At 40.1% G+C, this 19454-nt stretch overlaps 1 protein-coding gene across 20 annotated transcripts in view; it reads right to left on the bottom strand.

Moving 5' to 3' along the window:
• The window catches only part of PDE4DIP (phosphodiesterase 4D interacting protein), a 223925-nt gene that overhangs the window by 77633 nt on the left and 126838 nt on the right, over nucleotides 1–19454 (bottom strand). For 12 of the 20 annotated variants that reach the window (XM_079925156.1, XM_079925154.1, XM_079925151.1 and 9 more), the window contains 9 exons: nucleotides 6038–6169; nucleotides 5196–5315; nucleotides 4863–4955; nucleotides 4515–4727; nucleotides 3468–3626; nucleotides 2490–2603; nucleotides 2163–2300; nucleotides 1270–1449; nucleotides 166–360 (listed from right to left, as the gene is read on the bottom strand). In XM_079925156.1, coding sequence (XP_079781282.1) covers nucleotides 166–360; nucleotides 1270–1449; nucleotides 2163–2300; nucleotides 2490–2603; nucleotides 3468–3626; nucleotides 4515–4727; nucleotides 4863–4955; nucleotides 5196–5315; nucleotides 6038–6169 — 1344 coding nt within the window. Of the gene's footprint in view, nucleotides 1–165; nucleotides 361–1269; nucleotides 1450–2162; nucleotides 2301–2489; nucleotides 2604–3467; nucleotides 3627–4514; nucleotides 4728–4862; nucleotides 4956–5195; nucleotides 5316–6037; nucleotides 6170–12689; nucleotides 15273–19454 lie in introns of those variants that run through there. The other 8 variants (XM_079925148.1, XM_079925149.1, XM_079925153.1 and 5 more) reach the window with 2 other exon arrangements.

Here is a 19454-nt window from a genome sequence, read left to right as displayed (position 1 = left end):
ACTGATGTAAAACTGTAGTCTAGTTAATAGGCTGAAGGAGAAGAACTAACAGAATGGACTGTAAAATGACGTAAATTTTACACTTTATAAAGTTCTAATGCTTCCTATAGTGCAGACTATAAACGCACTAAGTGGTACTCTTCTGGACTGGGCATTAGTCCTTACTTGGCTCTCCTGCTCCCTGCTGCTCATGGACTGAAGCAGGCCCTGAATCTCCATTTCATATTCCACCACTTGTTTGTTTCGATCACTTAGAAGGTCCTGCAGCATCCTTTCCTTTCGCTGTAGACGCTGGCACAGCTCCTCAGCTATCTCACTCTGTCCTGGTCCAAGTTTGCAGAGCAATGTTGCACTAAGATCCTAATACAGGAGAGACAGTGTAAGTTTTGGAGGAAAGAATTCCATCTACTGTATATCAAAGGGCTTAAAAGAATCTATCATAGAAGAGAGAGCAAGTATGATGTTTTATTCATTTTTGTTCCCGCAGATCCAGCATAGGCCTGGCACATAAAAGACTGTCAATACATGCTCAGTGAATGAACACTAACAATACAGAAAAAAATACTTAGAATGGCAACTTACATATTGTTTTCTAAAATAAGTCCTTGCCCTATAATGCTCTGGGCACATAATAACGTTAGGTGCGGATAAATGGGCACTCGGTTCATTTATCTCATTTATCTACTCCCGTTTGACTTTATGGGGGAACACGAAATGATCAGCTGAAAAAAATAACAAGCACTGTATTTATTAGCATGGTGATGAAGCTGCTAGTTCTACACTGGAGGTAATACATGGGGGTTAAAACTGTGGAGCCAGATCGCCTGGGGTGCACACTGGCTCTGCCACTTATTAGCTATGTCACTTTGGACAAGTTGCTTCACTTCAGAAGTCTGTTTCCTTGTCTGTCAAAGAGGAATAATAGTATGTACCTCATAGATTTGCGAGGATTCAATGAATTGACGTCCATTAAGCTCTTAAGAAAGTGCATGACGCAGCATGAGCACCATAACAAAGGTTAGCTATTGTACTGTAGGTACATTTTCTAGATCTCATTAATTCTCACATAACTTCTTTGAGAAAGATAATTGTCCCCTTGAGTTTATAGGTATAGGAAAAAGAAGTCCCAGTGAAAGCCAGTGACCTGCCCAGAGACAGGATGGAATTAAAGACTTGGGTCGCCGGCCTCTCAGACCTCAAGAGTCCTAATGCAAGACTGAGATTATGTCATCACTAAACCAGCTGCCCTTAAGTTAACTAAATTCTTGCCTCCACTTCTTTGTTCCTGTCATGCAGAGATGTCTGTAGCTGCTGAATGATACTTTCTTGCTCCTTCTGCCAATGGCTAAATTTCGTTTCCATTTCTTCTTTCAGCCATTGGAGGTTTTGACAGCTGGCAGACAACTGTTCCACTTCCAGGCCTTTGGCCCTCAGGAGACTCTCCATACACTACAGTCACAAAGAAAGCAGCCACTAAGTCAAAGGGCCACCCCACACTCCTCAGCATAAACAGGAAACCTGATCCACCTTTACATTATCTCCTAAGTTATCTATCAATTTCTTTTGCAAAAGGAAAAAACGTAGTATCTAATCTAACAATGCCATACTAGTCTATTTGTTGCTTTTAGAAACTCTCATCTAGTCTGTAGAGAGATAAGTATAATGTATGTGTTAAATGAAGTACTTTGGAGGAAGTGAAGAACTTCAAGAAGTGTCAGATGGTTAGATATTTAAGCTCTAAAATAAATATACAAAAATAGCCCAGAGTAAATATTAATAAGAGAAACAAGTGTTCTGATTGTGGCTGTACACAGACATGTACATAATATTAATGAGAAAAATACAATATAATAGCTGCATCTGAGCAACATTTATATAAAAGTATATAAATATTAGCAAGGATTAGAACTAAATTAGAACTATGTATAAAAATCCATATTCACTGCCCTCTCCCACAAAGTTCACAGTAGAAGTGCTAAAACTTCTCACTCCCTTATGTATAACGACAGAACTAATGACTGCTACTTTTGTTTGCTTTTGTATATATATATTTTTAATAAAGCAAATATCCTGGTTTTCAGAAAATGATGGAAGGGGTGATATTTCAGGTTTAGAATCCAAGTGGGAGAGGGATACCAAGTCGTGACAGCTTTTGCTCTTACCTGCATGGTAGCTTCATTGGAGGAGAGGATACCGCGCAATCTCTCTAAGTCATGATCTCGCTCTCTCACGGCAAGACAAAGTTGACGCAGTTCTTTTTCTTTTTCTTCTAGACTGGAGAACTTTTCGTCTATAGCCCGCTGCAAGCAAAGTCAGCATCCCAAAGCTCCACAAGAGTCACTATTCTGATCACTCTTATTCAATAAGATTCCAAATATAAAGGAATGGAAAACCAACTCCCAAAAGCAGCAAATTAAGTAAATACATTTCTGAAGTCCCCCTGTGGATGAAATAATCCACAGCATCATAAGCAAAATTATGGTACATACCTCTAGAGCAACATCTCTATCTTGTATTCTTTGCCGAAGCTTCTCAAGCAACATTTCATTTGCTTCAAGGGTTTTGTCCGAGTTATTTCGATACTGCAGGAGCTCCCGAAATTCCTAATGAGACCAAAAAATATTTTCCTTTATTCATTTATTCAGTATTAACTGAATTTCCACACTTTGTCAAGGAATTTGTTAGTGATTCGGGATAAAAAACAAAATGTGATCACTTTCAAGGGGAACACAGTTTAGCAGAGATGACAGACATACAGAATGTCGACTATTCTGCATCACATATACGCAGGTGTATACATATACGCATGCAGCAAGCTACTAGGGGAACATGGGCTGCATTGCCTAACTCTGCCTGAAGGTGTCACTAAAGTTCTCACAAAAGAGGTTGCATTTGCTCTGAGTCTTAAAGGACTAGGAGTTTCCCAAGAGGCTGTGGGGTATCTCTATCAGAGAAAAAAACTGGCACAACATATGTATACCATGAAAAAATCGTATGCTCAGCGAAATATAAGGGATCCGGTGTGACTAAAGCTTAGAGTAGGTGGTAGAACTGATCAGTCTCTTCTTTGGTGCTCCATTTTTTCCTATAACTTTCATTTTATCGTCTATATAACTCTGGAAATTTCTGTACAGAGGTCTTCAGTGGGAGCAGTGGACATATCTTCTCTTCATTTTCCTCATACCTAGCCTAGTACCTAATTCACAGAGGTGCTTAATAACTATTTGCTGAATATTTATTGCTTAACTGTTTCAGGTCTATATTTCTTGTTTCCTACACTTGCTGGTTAGCATCTTGGTTGACTGATTGTGCTTTCTATTTCTTCTGAATCCTCCTGATTCCCACCTCTTAATGTTCTACATGTAGCAGGTACTCAACACAGGTGGACTAATGTTTTGAGATGATATGAACATCAATTCCCGAGCTCTAGGAACCCAGTTTTACTTGAAATCATTCTGTGGACTCACCTGAAGCAGCTGCTCTTTGTGACTCAGACTGTGGTTGAGCTGCTGGATGTGTTGCTCTTGGGTGCGAATCTCATTGTATTTTTCAGCCTCCAGGGTATGAAGCTGTTGGCCCTTACTCTGCAATTCTCCTTGTAGCTGCTGCAAGGCTTTTCGCAATTCCTGAATTAAACAGATTCCCTTTTCAAACAATCTAAAATTTTCACATGGTCATTAGATATGGAGGCCTTAAAACTTTCAAAGCACAGAGAACAAAAAATAAAGTAGCAAAAAGTGCCATTCTTAAAATTACTCTAGAGATACTACTACACATGAGTCAGATATGATGTCGGAAATCATGGGAACCGTGGATGGGCGTAGGATGTAAATTTGATATTACAGTTCAATACTTATTTTTGGCTTAAAAATGATACATCTATATAAGTACTAAGTGAGACTCTGTTCTACCATAAACCTGGATCCTTTACTTTACAGTAAGCTCAAGGATACAACATTCCTACCTATCCTTTTAAATCTTAAAAAAAAAAAAAAAGATGGCATTTGCTCTAAGCGAACAAGAAACCATTTAAGAATTATGTGTTTTAATTTTAAAAAACATACATGACTAATTGTGCACGCCATTCCTCTGACTTGGTTGTTCTTCCCACTTTTCTGTCTCGCTGACTCTTACCCACCCTTCAAGAATAATCTCACATATCTCCTCCTTTGTGAAGCTTTCCTGATTCCCTTCCCCGGTCCCTTGTATATATTCCTACAGGACCCCTATATGCCTCTTCTACAGTATTTACCACATTGAAATACTGTTTACGTGACTGTCTTTCATACGATATTACAAGTAACTTAAGAGGAATAGAGCCTGTGATATTCACCCTTGTATTTCCAGAACACAGCCCCAATACCTGGCACATGGTATAAGGGCAACAAATGTTGAGCTGAATTACTTAGATTAAGTAAGTGACTCAAGGGTTCAACACAAGCTATCCTTATAAAAAGTTACTATCAGGGCAAAGTCTGCATTTACACAGTGCCACAAAATGATTAATGATTTACTTGGTTATGTTTCCAAGAAGCCTCTTTCTGCTGTTCTCTCTCCTGTGCTGCAGCCTCTACAAATTGCACACATCGTCTGGCATCAGCCAGCTGCCGTTCTTTTTGTCGTACCACCCTCTGGAGCTTCTGTATTTCAAGCTGGCTGCAGAATAAAGCGCTCTGAAGGTCAAGCAGAGCCACCTGTTGCTGAGCTGGGGAAGTACCCTCTGAGTTCTGAAAGCAGAGTGAGAATCATCATCACAAGGAGGGCAAGCACTGAGCAGCTGACAAGAACAACAAGATCAACACTGTGGCTGCGAGTGGCACATGCTCAAGTGATGCCTCCTGTCCCAGGTGACCCTCACATACATGAAGTTGTCCAAGCTGACTTTGGTGCAGCATTTCTCGAAGCTTTACCATTGTGTCGTTTTGACCTTCGATCACCTGGTACAACTCCTCGGTCTGAAAACAAAGACAGGGAGTACCAAAAATGTTAGCGAGCTAAATATAAATTCCGTTATCTCGCCTGTACAGATTTTAGAAGCAGGACTGTTCCAAAATTCCAATTTAGATGACACTACAGTTTCTCTAGGCTAAGATCTGTTAGTCTGACAATATCCAATTCAATAAATTATAGAATACTTGTCTACTTTGATGGGAAAAATTGTTTCCTCATGGGTCCTTGACTGCCAAACATTTTACCTCATTTTCCCTGCTTTTCAGAGTTTCCTTGAGGTTTTGAATTGTACCATCTTGCTTCTGAGACGACTCCTGGGCGGACTTTAGTTCACAGCTCATTTCATTCAGTTTTTCTTGAAGAATCTGAATTCAGCAAAGAAAAACAGTTTGGTAGGTCAATGATTTCTTTTAACCTCAAATGCAACCATGAAGTCCTTCCTCAAATCTAGGTTTAAAGGATTTCTTAGGGAATATTACCTTATTAATTTTTCCCCACATAGCATAACCATTAAAGTCCTAAGTCAATCAGCAAGAGAAAGTAGCAGGACATGTGAAATACTTCTTTTAATACTCAATTGCTTCAATTCTCATGCACTGTGCTTCCTCTATGACGGCAGCCATACTGGGGGTACTGGTCCACATGAGTCACTGTGGACCTTTTACACGAAGACCAAGGAGCTTCTGCTATCTACTACAGGACAGGACACAAGGGTACACAAAGCCAGGAGCACAGCATCCCAAATTGTGGGAATTTTCTTCTAAGCAGATGTTAAAACCCATGGGCTCTACAGGGGTAAGAAGTTAAACCAAAATCAAAAGCATGAACCTCTTGTCTCAGTGCCTTATACAGTTGAAAACTGCACTCATGTTTTATTATCAGACCTAAAAGGCACCAGAAATTCTGATCTGTGCAGAACAGGCTAAAATCTTGATGAGAGATACAGGAAAGAACTACACTTTTAAGAACATATTCCACAGAGCACCAGGCATACACAGTACCCATCTCCCAGGTCCTACTCGGAGAGGTTAACGCAGACCCAGCTAGAGCCGGTCACGTTCTCAAAAAACCCTGTGATCTCCGATACCTTGTTGGTGGCCTCTGTTTGCTGGATTTTTTCCTGGAGTTCTGTCAAATGGGAATCAGATACAGCCTGCTGAGTTGTACCGGTCTCACCTGAATCCAGCTTTGGTTGTCTGAGTAACTCTTCGGTCGTGGGCTAGGAAGAAGCAGTGAGACGATTAAGTTAAGCGTAGCCAACAATAAAGTTTATCTTCAAATGTCTTTGGCATCTTTTGCCAGAGACTTAGAAAACCAGCCTTGCTGAATGGCTTATCAGTAATTCCTGAAGCCAGTCCTGTTCCGCATTCTGAGTACTGATTCACTTCCTCTCTAGCTCCCCTCCCCACCTTTCTCTTTCTCTATTCAGTTAAAGCAAGTAATTCAGAGATTAAAAAGAAGAGAGGATTTTTTTAAATGCTTATGATGACCAAATATTTGCTTTATCCTATTTTCAATCAGGGAATTCAAAAGGTCAAACTCACACCATCCCTAAGGGAGAAAAAGTTATAGTTCAACTATCTTTCTTACAACATGCCTATTCACATTATTGGAAAAATGGGTAGATTTCAAATATGGACCATATATTAGATAATAGTATTTAATCAATACTAAATTTCCTAACTTTGGTAATTGTACTGTAGTTATGTAAGAGATGTCCTTGTCTTTAGGAAATACATGCTTATTGAGCGTAAAGATGCATAATATCTGCAACTAATTCTCAAATAACTCAGGAATAAAAAAAAATGTGTCTATAAACAGTGAGAGTGATAAAGCAAACGTAGCAACATATAGCAACTGGTGAATCTGTGAGTTCTTTGTACTTCTCTTATGACTTCTCTAACTTTGAAATTATTTCAAAATAAAAAGTAACAAAAATTAAAATAAATTTTAAAATCCATAGGGTCTGGGAAGGAGGTATGTTTTATAGGAATATCGATTCACCCAAAAGATTCAGGTGAAAAAAAATCTATTTATATTTGGGATGATCAGACTAAGATAAACTTACTGAACTGTACCTAATATTCATTATGAGCTAAGATACAAAAATAAAACTTTAGCAATTCACTATGGCATTAAATTCCATCTCTTCTCTCCCTGCCTATCCCCCCTCCCTTTCTCCTGCACTCCCATTAGGGAAAATACAAATCCATTAGGAAGAGAAAAAAGGCAGCTATATTCATTTTTTCTTTACCTCACATGTTTAAGCTCTGATTACCACCTTCTAGGCAGTGGGGTTTCAGCTTACCTTAAACCCCTTCCTGACAGCAACTGACTGGAAGTATAAAGATTTCAGAAGAAAAATCTTTTCTATTCTTCCAGGGCTGTTCATCATTTTTTAAAACATCTATGAAGTACCCCCTAATATGCAAAGCACTGTGGGATTTGGAGTGGGGAGCTAAATGATAAAAGAACAAGGAAATACACTAAATATAAGCTAGTGACAAGCCCTATGCTATAAAATAGGAAAGCATGACAAAGTTGTTAAGTTACTTTAAAGTGGTTGATGAGTGGAAGGTCTCTATCAGGCAGCGTTTAAATTAAGATCTACATGACAAAGAACCAGCTCTGCAAAATAAGAATAATCTTATTGAGAAGAATAATCCAGGCAGAGGATCAACTAACGGAAAAGACCTCGGGTAGATATGCCCCTGGGAAAGAGAAAAGCCTACGTGGTTAGAGGAGCACTTTCCAAGAGAAATATAATATGAGCCACATATGTAATTTAAAATTTTCTAGTATCTTCACTGACTAAAGTAAAAATAAATAGGTAAACTTAATTTTAATAAAACATTTTCTTTGACCCAATATATTATACCTAAAATATTATCATAAGCATGTATTCAATATAGAAATTATCAAGATACTTTACATTCTTTCCATAAGAAGTCTTTAAAATTAAGGTTATACTTCACACTCACAGCATATCTCATTTCGGACTAGCCACATTTCAAGTGCTCAGTAGGCACACAGGGCTAGTGGCGGCCTTTCTGGAAAGCACAGGGCTAGAGCATACTGGGCAAAGTGGATGGTAATACACGATGAGGTGGAAAGGCAGGGAGGGGCCAGATCTGGTGTACAGAACCTACATCGGAGGTAATGAAGCTGGATTTCATTCTCATTGAAATGAGAATGGACTGCAGGGTTTTTAACGGAAAAGTAATCAATCATATTTAAATTTTAAATAGCTGCTCTGTGATGAATAGATTGTTGGGAGCACCAATAGGAATGGGAAGACCAGCTAGGAGGCTGCTGCAGGGGAGAGATAATAGTGGCTTGGATTATAGTGGTAGTAATGGAGGGAGAGAGAAATGGATAGATTTGGATATGTTTTGAAGGTAGAGTCAACAGGACTGGATGGTGAGACAGGGAGAAAGAGAAAAGTAGCAAGGATAATGACTCCTAGAAAAAATTGAGATATTTGTTGTTGTGGGTATAACAGGGAGCCTTGCACTGAAGCGATGTGAATTATGTCACACCATGGGAGAGGTAACTATTTTAATAGATATTTACAACAATTCTGACTGATAAATAATTTTATCATTTATTTAACGATAAAACATTCTCTACCAAACTTGCCTTCTTACTTCCTCGGTGTAAAACAAATTTCCAACAACATCTATTACAAGATATTTTTCAAATTTAAACTGTAACAAGCAGAATTAAATAGCTTCAAGTTTTAAATGGTCATATTTAATCACTTTAAACCAAAGAATCTTAGAGCTGTGAAGGACACTTTATAAATTAGCCATCTGGTCCAATCCTATCTTACATTTGAGGAAATGGAGACTTAGATAAGTAATTTGTCCAAAGTTACACTGGAAATCAGGAAAAGGATCCAATTAAACCAAATGCAGTTAAGTTGGTAACTTCCTTTTCATCTTTATAAACCCATTGCCTACCATAATGCCTGGAATATTGTACGGACCAAAAGTTTTTGTTTAATAAAGTAAACAGAACAATAAAAACAAAAGCAAATTAACAAAAATAGGCCTGTCTCCTAATTCCCAGACCATTGCTCTAATCTCTCAGTGGTTCTCTTAGAAAAAGACCAGATAAATAGATAAAAAGGTAGATGTTTAATTTACGCATTTCAACATCAACTTTAAATCCAAAGGATGCCACAGAAAAGTACATAATGAGTCTGGATCTCATCTGAACCCATCCTGGCACGAATCATCACAGGAAACCCCTAATTTGGTAAATGTAATGTATTGACCTAAAGGCTAGAAGATGTTTGTTTCTTCTTTATTCATAATATTTTATTATTTTAAATCTCAGGAAAAAAAATTTCCTTTCAGATAAGTCTGCCAAAAGAGTACCTAGCAAAGTCCCACTGAGTAAACAGCTCATAATGAATCTTGTGAAATATCAAGTACATAAACCAACCACTCCTATGAAGATTTTGTAGAGCCTGAAATCAGTAATACTTGATTTGGTTGAATCAGTGTTAATCTCCATGCTATCAGTTACTAAAATCATGTTGTAATCATAATATAATCTTAAATTCAGTTGCTTTTGACTCAGGACAAATGCTTTTCAGCATCAGAAAAGAGAATTGCTTCCAGGCCTAAGGTTGCATAAAATAAGACCTTTAGGCTAAAAGGCAGTTATTTAGATCTTCTGGATTAACAGCAGTTTTCTTGACACTTTCATAGTCATAATAGAAAGTCACAGGGCTCAAACTACTATAATTTTCTATCCTATTGTTAGCAACAGGGGATACACAAGAACTATCAACTAGCATAAAATTAAAGGCCTAATCTTTCACCAGCATCTAATGCTTACCCCTTCCAAAGGGCCTGATCTGGGTTACATAGCTAAGCTATAGAGAGGGATAAATTTATCATAGCCATACAAGAGCAGACTCTGGCATTGCAAGGCTTGAAGCAAAGGTCTCTTACTCTCTGAATTTAGATAGAAAAGAAAACTGCACGTGAACCAGAGCTGAATTAATGTTTACCAAGGGACCACACCCCTTCTATGACAGCTTTTCTATTGTAGTTCAGGGCCAGACAATAAAGAAGGAAATTATCAGCTAGAATAAAGCTTCAAACCTTTCTTTAGATATTTGACAACCTTGGGTCTTCAGACATAAATTCTGTAGGAGGCAAATAAATCAGTTTGCATAAAGTCAGAAAATTAGTAAGCAGGAGAACTACACTGTTGCAGTTTTTCTTTAATATAAGAAAGAAAGAAGGAAAGAGAGAAAGAAAAAGAAGAAAAGCAACCAGGAGGCATTCTGATGGTGATATTTAACAGTAACCAGATTAAACAAAGGAATCAAAATGACCTTACAGAACAATCTCGCTCTTAGGATAAGAGCTTTTCTTCACATTTGTAGCAGAATTTAGCTAAAGGAAATTGTTTTTTCTTTCAATTTTTTCTTTCTACAAACTAAAAAGAGAACTATCAAAAACAATTTACACTTATTTCTATTCTATCCACATTTGTTCAGAAACAGACAAAAATCAGTCTGCCTTTGTCCCACTTAGATCTGCGTTTGCCATAAAGCACAACAGGCCTTAAGGTGCTTAAAAGTCAAGACTTAAACAGTAGATCCAGAATCCAAAACATACATTTTATCTACAAACACTTTGAGCCCAATTAATCTATTTCCTTCCACATTCTTAATTATTGGAGAAAACAGCACAACAATCAAATGCCATGATTCTTCAAGCTGAATGTTTTCTTCCTCCTCTCAATGTTTTATTATTCTACAAACAGTAAAGGCGGTAAGCCAGGTTACAGCAGAAAGGTCAAACACTGCTGTGTTAAAGGTCTGTATTTTTCTGATTCTAAATTTAGTGAAGAAAAGGGACTTGACCTAAAGGTACAGTTACCATATTTTAAATATGCTCATTAGGATGCCAGATTTCTTCACAGAATTCCTAAAGAATCCTCCTGCAATCCTTAGGGTATAGAAAGAAGGTCCTGCACTTAAAACAAGTATTTATTTAATTCAATGTACATAAGACAATGTGGTTTAATATACAGAATAAAAAGGTCTTGGCTGAGAATGGTTAGCAATCTTTGGCTCTGCCTGGGCTAAGTTATTTAAACCATGAGCTTTCCATACCTCTAAATTGAGAGACTGCGTGAGATGATCTTTAAGCTCCTTCCCAGCTCCAAAATTTTTTGAGCCCAGGCACCAAGAGAGTATTTTTAATTTAATATGGAGAAAAAACTCCTCTTGTTTTACCTGTAATTTTCTAAGTCTTCACCTTTCTACAATATTGGCCATATTTGAAAGGGGGGAAAAAAGGTTATTTCCCATCCAGCCTGTCCAAACTATTTTTAGATCCTAATATGAAAACACTATGTTTAATTTGTGACATCTATGTCTGCTCACAGAAATACTGTATTGTAAAGCCCAAATTTAGCTGTGAAGCTCAATGAAAGAAAAGGAAGCAAAAGAAAAGTACACAAGCGTTAGGCATACTAAACATTTTATACAAACGAAAACACGTTTTAAACTTTTGGATAGTCATATTTTTATGTAACACTTTAATATATGCTACTTCTGACAATTTTGTGCAAATTCAAAAATATTTCTCCCATTTCCTCTTTCTAATTGAGATGCAACTATTATACATAATAGAACTATTTTTTAAAAATTTCGAGTGACAATCAACAATTTCATTTAGAAACTCTAAGTTTCCCGGATGATGCTGACTGGTAGCAAGCTTTCCAAAAATGCCTTCTAGATTGTCCACCTTTGTAATGGTATCACTAGAGAATCCGTACCAAGTAGAACATGCCAGATGTTTCACAAAATTAATTGAACCTAGCATTTACTGTTGCTGTAGAAACAAAATAGCATCTGTCAGGTCCCTGTACTAGTAGCTGAATTTAAAAGGTTGGTATGAAATCAACTGGGCAGACATGAACAGCTCAGATTAAGATCAACTGTCATCTTCCAGTCATTAAGAAATTCATGAGTACAATGGATAAAACTCTCCTATCATCCGATAATGGATGAATCCCTACTTAATATCAAACTTCTTCAAACAGAGCTCAGTATACAAACTGGCTGTAGAGTTTTTGCCTTAACATTTTAAATGACGATACTTGACTGCCCAAGTCTGTTTTATGAGCGAGTCATCGTTAGTCCTCAAATGACCTCTTAATTTATTTTAAATATTGCCCAGATGTTACAATACTTTGGTGGATTAATAGGTTTTTCCCCAAACCTTTACCCTAAGCTCTAATCAGTTTGAGGCACACGTGCGATGAAAGGCTTAATGCTCTAGGGAGGGCTAAGTAGCAGAACTAACTCCCTTACAGAATAGGAAAAACATTCATAAATCTAAAAATGAAAATAAAAAAAGAAGGGGGTAGGGGATAGAACAAGGAAGTAAGAGGAAAGAGTTCTAGTGCCAGAAATAAGATTAAATGCTTTTTATAGGGTAAAGGTGAATTAGAAATCTTTCTCTTTTTGTCTTAAAAGGTGTGCAATTTTGATAATTAATGGGACAGCCAACAGATAATCTTATAAAGAGGATTGTGAAAAACAAATTATTTGAATGAATCACATTTACTAAAGGGGACACAAATGGGCTCAATGATTAATTTCCTCAAGTCTAGAATATTATTAACCTTCACCTAGACAGAAATCATGTGAAGCCTGAGGCCAGCTAACTTCAATCAGAAAGGCACTATGCAGCCATTTTGTATACCTGGACCCGAAGTGGCAAATAATCTTCACAGAGATCATCCCACAGCTCCTGGAGGTCTGAAATCTCCAAGGGATAACTCACGGATGTCTTGTAAAGGGGTTTCAAAGACCTGTTAAGGAAACCAGAACTAACTCCATCTGTCATGATATGGCCAGGCCTGGTTCCAGGTGGGCTGGATTTCACTGGAATAGGAAGCTTGCTCCCTCGGGGGCTCTGGATGGGCTTATAATCAAGACCTTTAATCATGCTAAGAGCTAGCTCCAGCTTGTGGTTACACATATGCTGTGGGGCCTGTTCATCTGAACAACAGTCACATTTTACAAGTTCCTTTGCACTTCTCTCAGGTTCCTCTTCCTTTTGCTGTGGAGGACTAGCCTGGACACTTGCATCCAAAGATTCCACAGAGGATCCCGGTGTCCCTTCTTCCATGCTTTCTCCATCTGGGGGTACCTTCACACTTGGTAAATCCGGTGGCCCAACCTCAGACAATGCTGGTTCTTCAGTGCAAATGCTGGTGGACCACCTGGTAGAAGGGCCATACGAGATACTTTTTGCCACTTTTCGAGGCACCTTACAAATGGCTTCATAGTCTGAATCAGCAACCCGCAAAGCTGCACAACCACGGCATCTCCTGGGTCGGTTTCCGGGGCCTTCCGAAGCATGACAGCTGTGTAGCTCCTGAGTCTGATCCTCATTTTCTACCCAGCACTCAAACCCTGAATAGGCAAAATCCTCTTGGAGCAGTGCAGAGTATCTTACATCGGGTAAGCCGGAAATGTCAACCGTTCCATTCCCTGCCTTGGTCTCCGCGCCAGTGTCATCGTTATTCTTCCGATACATGCTAGCGATGCAGAACTTGAGGCGGTCCTTCTCCAGCAGCAGCTTCTGCAAGCGCTCGATAGAAAGGGCTTCGATCCGGGCAATGACGGTGTCGAATCTATAGATCCGATCAAGCATGAAAGCACACTTGCTGCAAGCAAACTCAGCTTTGCCATCCCGGGAGACATCCTTGCCCAGGACGTGCGACAGCAGAACCTGGAGGTTGAGCTTGGATGCCGTGTGGAAGATCCAGCGCCGCTGGTTTCCGCACAGCTCCCGGGCACAGATCCTGCAAATCTCCTTCATCTTCCCTCCTGCGGTTGCCGAGCTTCCCTGATGCGGCTGCTGCTCGTTGATCACTCACTAGCGCTTGGTTGCGTTCCGTCTCCCGCCCCGGTGGCCTCCGATCGGCATGGCACAGCCCGATGGGGTCCCCACTCTGCAGAGGCGCTTCGCTGCCACCCGCGCGCGGGCTCTGGGTACCAGAGTGGTCAGCCCCGCCCCTCGGGGAGGGGGCGGGCGAGGAAACACTTCGGGGGCGGGATGCTGAGTGACATCAGCGCAGGCCGCGCTGAGAACCTGCCATGTCTCCTCCAGCTGTCTCTCCCACCAGCCGTGGTGTCCTCAATGTCCTCCCTTTCAGCTGGCTGGGTTCGCGGTCCACAAGCGGCCGCCCGCGGCTGACGCAAAAACTCAGAGATTGAGGATCAGATTTCAAGATGGCGCCAGAGGCTCGGCGCCTGCGGCCTCCGGCAAACTCCTCTGGGAGCCGTAGTCCAGGAGGCCGGCTCCTCGTTCTGCGCATGCGGGGTGGCGAGCGCGTCCCCTCGCCCCCAAACGACTTAGTGCTGCTCGCGGTAGAGCACAGACCTGGCTAGCAGTGAGTACCGGAGTGGAGAGCAGGACGGATGCCGACCTCTGCTAGGCCACTTTTATCTGCTAAAATTTCACCCCCAAAGCGCACTAGTTCCCTCACGGATCCTCCCTTCCGCCCTTGCGGGATGTCCCAAGGCTCTGCTTGGGGAGGAGAAAGCCGAATCTCCTCCCCCTCTCTCCACGGGTAGTGCCACGTACTCTGGATGGAGCAGCCTGGCAGCGCCACTAGGTACCGCTGCGCGCCGCCTCCCTCCCTCCTGCAGCACCCCCCTTCCTCTCCCTACCCAGTCCGGTGCCTGGATTAAAAGGCCCCGGGTCTTCACAAGCGGCCGGGGAGAATGGGTTGATAAACCGGAGGTGGCAGGTAGGGCGGATTTTAGGAGGCTCAGTTCAACCTCCCCCTCGACTGTTGGGAGCACCTAGAAAAGAGGACAAGTGTTTCTCTCCTCGTGATGTTGCGGTTGAGTTTAGCAGTCCTGGATGATTTGCCCTTTTTTAGAAAAGAAATCGAGAGAGGGCACAAAGCAGTCACCTGAGAAGGAGTCCAACAAAAGCCACATGAATGCAGCTGGTTAACCAAGATTTTGATGATAACAGAGAAAATGAGCTTTTTCAAGAATATAGACACCTGAGAGTAGATTGCCATCACCGAATCCTCTTTCAGGTTCAGGTAGACTGTAGGCCTTATTTTGGGGGTGGGGAGGGAAGACAAACACGAGAACAAAAGGCCTTATTTATCTGAGCAAGAGTCCAGAGTATCAGAGTGCTGCTGTCTGCAGAAGTGGAGCTGGGAATTTCACTGACTTCAGTGAGTATCTTGTCTTATTCAGCATCATCTAGTAGTAAGTCACCCAGCCTTGGGTACAGAACTTAGATTGCACACAAAGAGTGGAGGGAAGCTGGAGCTCTCTCTAGGTGGAATCGAGGTGTCAACGTCCGTTTATAATAAACAGTTCTCTCCCTGGCTTGAGAGATATGCAAACTCCAGATGGGAGGAAAAACAGTCCCACACAATCATCTGGAGTTTTCCCAGAGCAGGACGTTTCCCAATTACAATAATGCCAGATTTCACTAACTTGACTTTGTGAGATAATAAGGCCAGCAACAGTCAAAGTATTTCTGACCCTCATCTCCAGGGCACAGCCCATACTCCTGAACCTGGAGACATTCAGATGCCTTCGATGAAAGCCCATAATTAACCCCCAACTTCTTATTGAGCATTAAATGAGATGATTTGGGGGAAGTGCTTTAACAGATTTTGGCTCATATCATGTCAATAATAATAGCTAATATTATTATTTTAATATAATGCAATATTTTAAAGTAATTTTAAAGCTTTACAGGGCTCTGCACACATAAAATTGTATCACTCTCTTATTTAATCATCAAAACAAAATCTTAGTAGCTCCATCGTGAGAGATTAGAACAGCCCTTAGAGCTTTGGCTTTAGTAGGCTACAGAACTTTGCATCTGTGATTTCACCTAAAGAGGCATGTTCTGGTCCCAAAACCAAGAATGTAAAATAGAGTTCCAAGGGCTTCCCTGGTGGCGCAGTGGTTGGGAGTCCGCCTGCCGATGCAGGGGACATGGGTTCGTGCCCTGGTCCGGGAAGATCCCACAAGCCGCGGAGCGGCTGGGCCCGTGAGCCATGGCCGCTGAGCCTGCGCGTCCGGAGCCTGTGCTCCGCAAGGGGAGAGGCCACAGCAGTGAGAGGCCCACAAACCGCAAGAAAAAAAAAAAAACAACTCACTACAGGTGCATTTTTGCCTATCTCTAGGTATTATCTCTAGGTATATGAGCTTCAGAGTTAGAAGAAATTAAGTAACAATCGTAACAATCTTTGGAATCCATAGTGATCTATAGAGAGGCAAGTAGTTTCTGGCCTGCCAGGACACTACCCTAAAGAACAGCAAGGACTCAAAAGTGCAAAAAGTGCAAATTAAGACATTAATCAAGGCCTCATCTTTGAATGTGGATGGGAGCCACGTTTTCCTATTGGGGAAAATGCTAATGAAACAAAGTAATTAATGAAACAAAGTGCTCCTGGGGAGCAAACTCTAAATAATACTTTGCATTATTCTGTATTCCTTAGTAAGATTTTGCACCTGAACTGTAGTCTCTAAACTTTAATGACAACATATGGGTAGTTGGTATACAAGAGCAAGTCAGTACAAATGGAGAAAAGGCAACTTACTATTGAAGAATACGTTTGTAAAGAATATGTAAGTAAAGATCAACATACTGAAAGAGCTATACATACATATCTAGGCTTCCAACAGATAGAAATAGATCACTCAACAATCAAAGAAAATTTGAAGACAGCACTCTTCACTCCCAGAGAACATATTTAAAGACAGTATCTCAAAACAGATAGTAAACTAGAGTACTAGAACCACTCCTAAACATGATCATTTGGTATTATAAAACTAAAAGATCACTTTTGTACAGATCAATTGAAAATAAAAATTAAAAAGTGAAACAAGGAAAATTATGTGATAATAAATTCAGCACTTCATGGTTTATCAATATCACCTTGGTCAAGATTTTGTATTTAGTCAACACTGGCTATCTATGGGAAGGCAAGAAAATGGGGAGCTAAACAGCAACATTTACTTTTTTTTTTTTTTTTTTGCGGTATGTGTGCCTCTCACTGCTGTGGCCTCTCCCGTTGCGGAGCACAGGCTCCGGACGCGCAGGCTCAGTAGCCATGGCTCACGGGCCCAGCCACTCCGCGGCACGTGGGATCCTCCCAGACCGGGGCACGAACCCGCATCCCCTGCATCGGCAGACAGACTCCCAACCACTGCGCCACCAGGGAAGCCTGCAACATTTACTTTTATTCTATATACCATGTATCATTTGAATTTGGGGCAATGAATGTATATTCATATATTATTTTTAAAATGTTTTAAAATTAGGAAATATTCTATAGTTAAAACTAAGAATTGTGCCAATTTAAGGCACTTATATCAGAGTCTGAGTGGTAAAACCTGAACCCTAAAAAATGAAAACTTTTATAATATGTGATAAATATATATATGTGGACAACTTATATAAACAGAGGTTCAAGGGGATATACAAGTTATTAGTGATTATGTCTGGAGAGTAGAACTATGGATACTTATTTTCTTCTTTCCTCATTTGTATTCTAAAATTTTCTATAAGCATGTATTGATTTTGTGATAAGAAAAAAATGTGTTACTAAGAAGAAGATAGGATAAACACATTTTGATATGTTCATATAATATAATATTAACCATCAATAAAAAAGAATGGGGGGCTTCCCTGGTGGCGCAGTGGTTGAGAGTCCGCCTGCTGATGCAGGGGACACGGGTTCGTGCCCCGGTGCGGGAAGATCCCACATGCCGCGGAGCGGCTGGGCCCGTGAGCCATGGCCGCTGAGCCTGCGCGTCCGGAGCCTGTGCTCCGCAAGGGGAGAAGCCACAGCAGCGAGAGGCCCGCGTACCGCAAAAAAAAAAAAAAAAAAATGAACTCTGATACCCACAATATGAATGAATCTCCAAAGCATGTTAAGTGAAACAAGCCATTTAACTATATCCTGTGTGATTTCATTTATTTTGTCTAACAACTTAAAGTCTAACCATTTCTATAATGATAGAAATTCAGAAAGTGTTTATGGGGGGTGAGGATTAATTGCAAGGGAGCACAAAGGAATTTTCTGGGGTGATGAAAATGTTCTATATCTTGTTTGGGGTGATGATTATATGGATGTGTACAGTTTTAAAGCTCATTGAACTGACTGCTTATCTGTAGATTTTATATGTTAGTATAGTTCAATTAAAAAAGATAAGGAGTAAATTAGTATAAAAATATGTATTACCCATAAAGTTTTAATCTGAGGGATTTCTTTCGTGGAAAGTAACCCCTATAACTTTATCATAGGAACAGCTTGAAAATTGGGAAAATATAGCTCAGAAGAAATTCTATAAAAGGCCCAACTGCAACTTCAAAACATCATAGTTCCTATCCATATGAGTGTTGGAAAATATTATTTTATATACATTTACGCACCATACATTTACGATTGAAGCAAAGCATGTTGTTAAGGTGGGACCTAGGGCTTTTGTGATGATTTAGAATAGGATGATTACTTCTAAAACTTATCAAAAGTTACATAATAAAGGAAAATCTTACTGAGAACAGGTTTCATATTATGATAAGCGATAATGAGTTAAACAAATGATTCATTTTATATATCAGCAGTTTGCCCTCAAAATGGATTGATAAATGCATTCACAAGCACATATTTGCTGTCTATCCTAAGTCAAATCACTTATATCTGGCCCTTAATTTCCTAAGCTACAAAATAAACATGTTGAATTAAACAGTGGTTTTCAACCTTTGGCATGCATCAGAATCACCTGGATGGCTTGTTAAATGGTAGATTTAACAAGTTTCTAATTCAGTTGGTCTGAGAAGGGGCCCAAGAATTTGCATTCCTAAGAAATTCCCAGAGCATGCAGATGCTGCTGAGAACCACACTTTGAAAACTACTGAATTAGAACTCTCTTAAAGTGTATTCAGACAAATGTCAGCCAAACGATCAGAAGGTCTGCAGATAAATGGAAAAACCCATTAATGAAGAACTACGTACAAAATTGTTGAACTTAGAGAACTATATGCCCATTTGGAACAAGATTCCTAAGTATTATTATGGTAGGGATCTTTTGCACTATCTCTATTTCGATCTCTAGATTTGAGGGCCCAGGAAGATTCTCTTCGAACCGTACTTTTGTACTCCCTGTGTCGTAGTGTTTCTAAGACCTAATTCTGGGCTGGGAGGGAGTTTCCAAGAGGTGAAAAATCCCTATGTCCCAAACCAGTTGTATTAGCTTTCATTATCCTAGTTATGATGTTGGAAATAGCTGTTCTAATTACTAAAAACTATGCCACAGGGGGTGGGGGGAGTGATTCTGGCAGAGAAGCAAAAGCAGATGAGGAAATGCAAGAATATCAAAGTAAAGCCAGTTAGGCTTTATGGTAACACCACAAGCATGTTCATGATTTCCCTCTGTTGGTTGGAAATCTTTAAGAAGCCAGAAACAATCA

Source organism: Stenella coeruleoalba (assembly GCF_951394435.1).
Source record: "Stenella coeruleoalba genome assembly, chromosome: 1".
Taxonomy (NCBI): Eukaryota; Metazoa; Chordata; class Mammalia; order Artiodactyla; family Delphinidae; genus Stenella; species Stenella coeruleoalba.
Note: the sequence above shows the minus strand (reverse complement) of the source record. Positions and strands in the feature narration are given on the sequence as shown.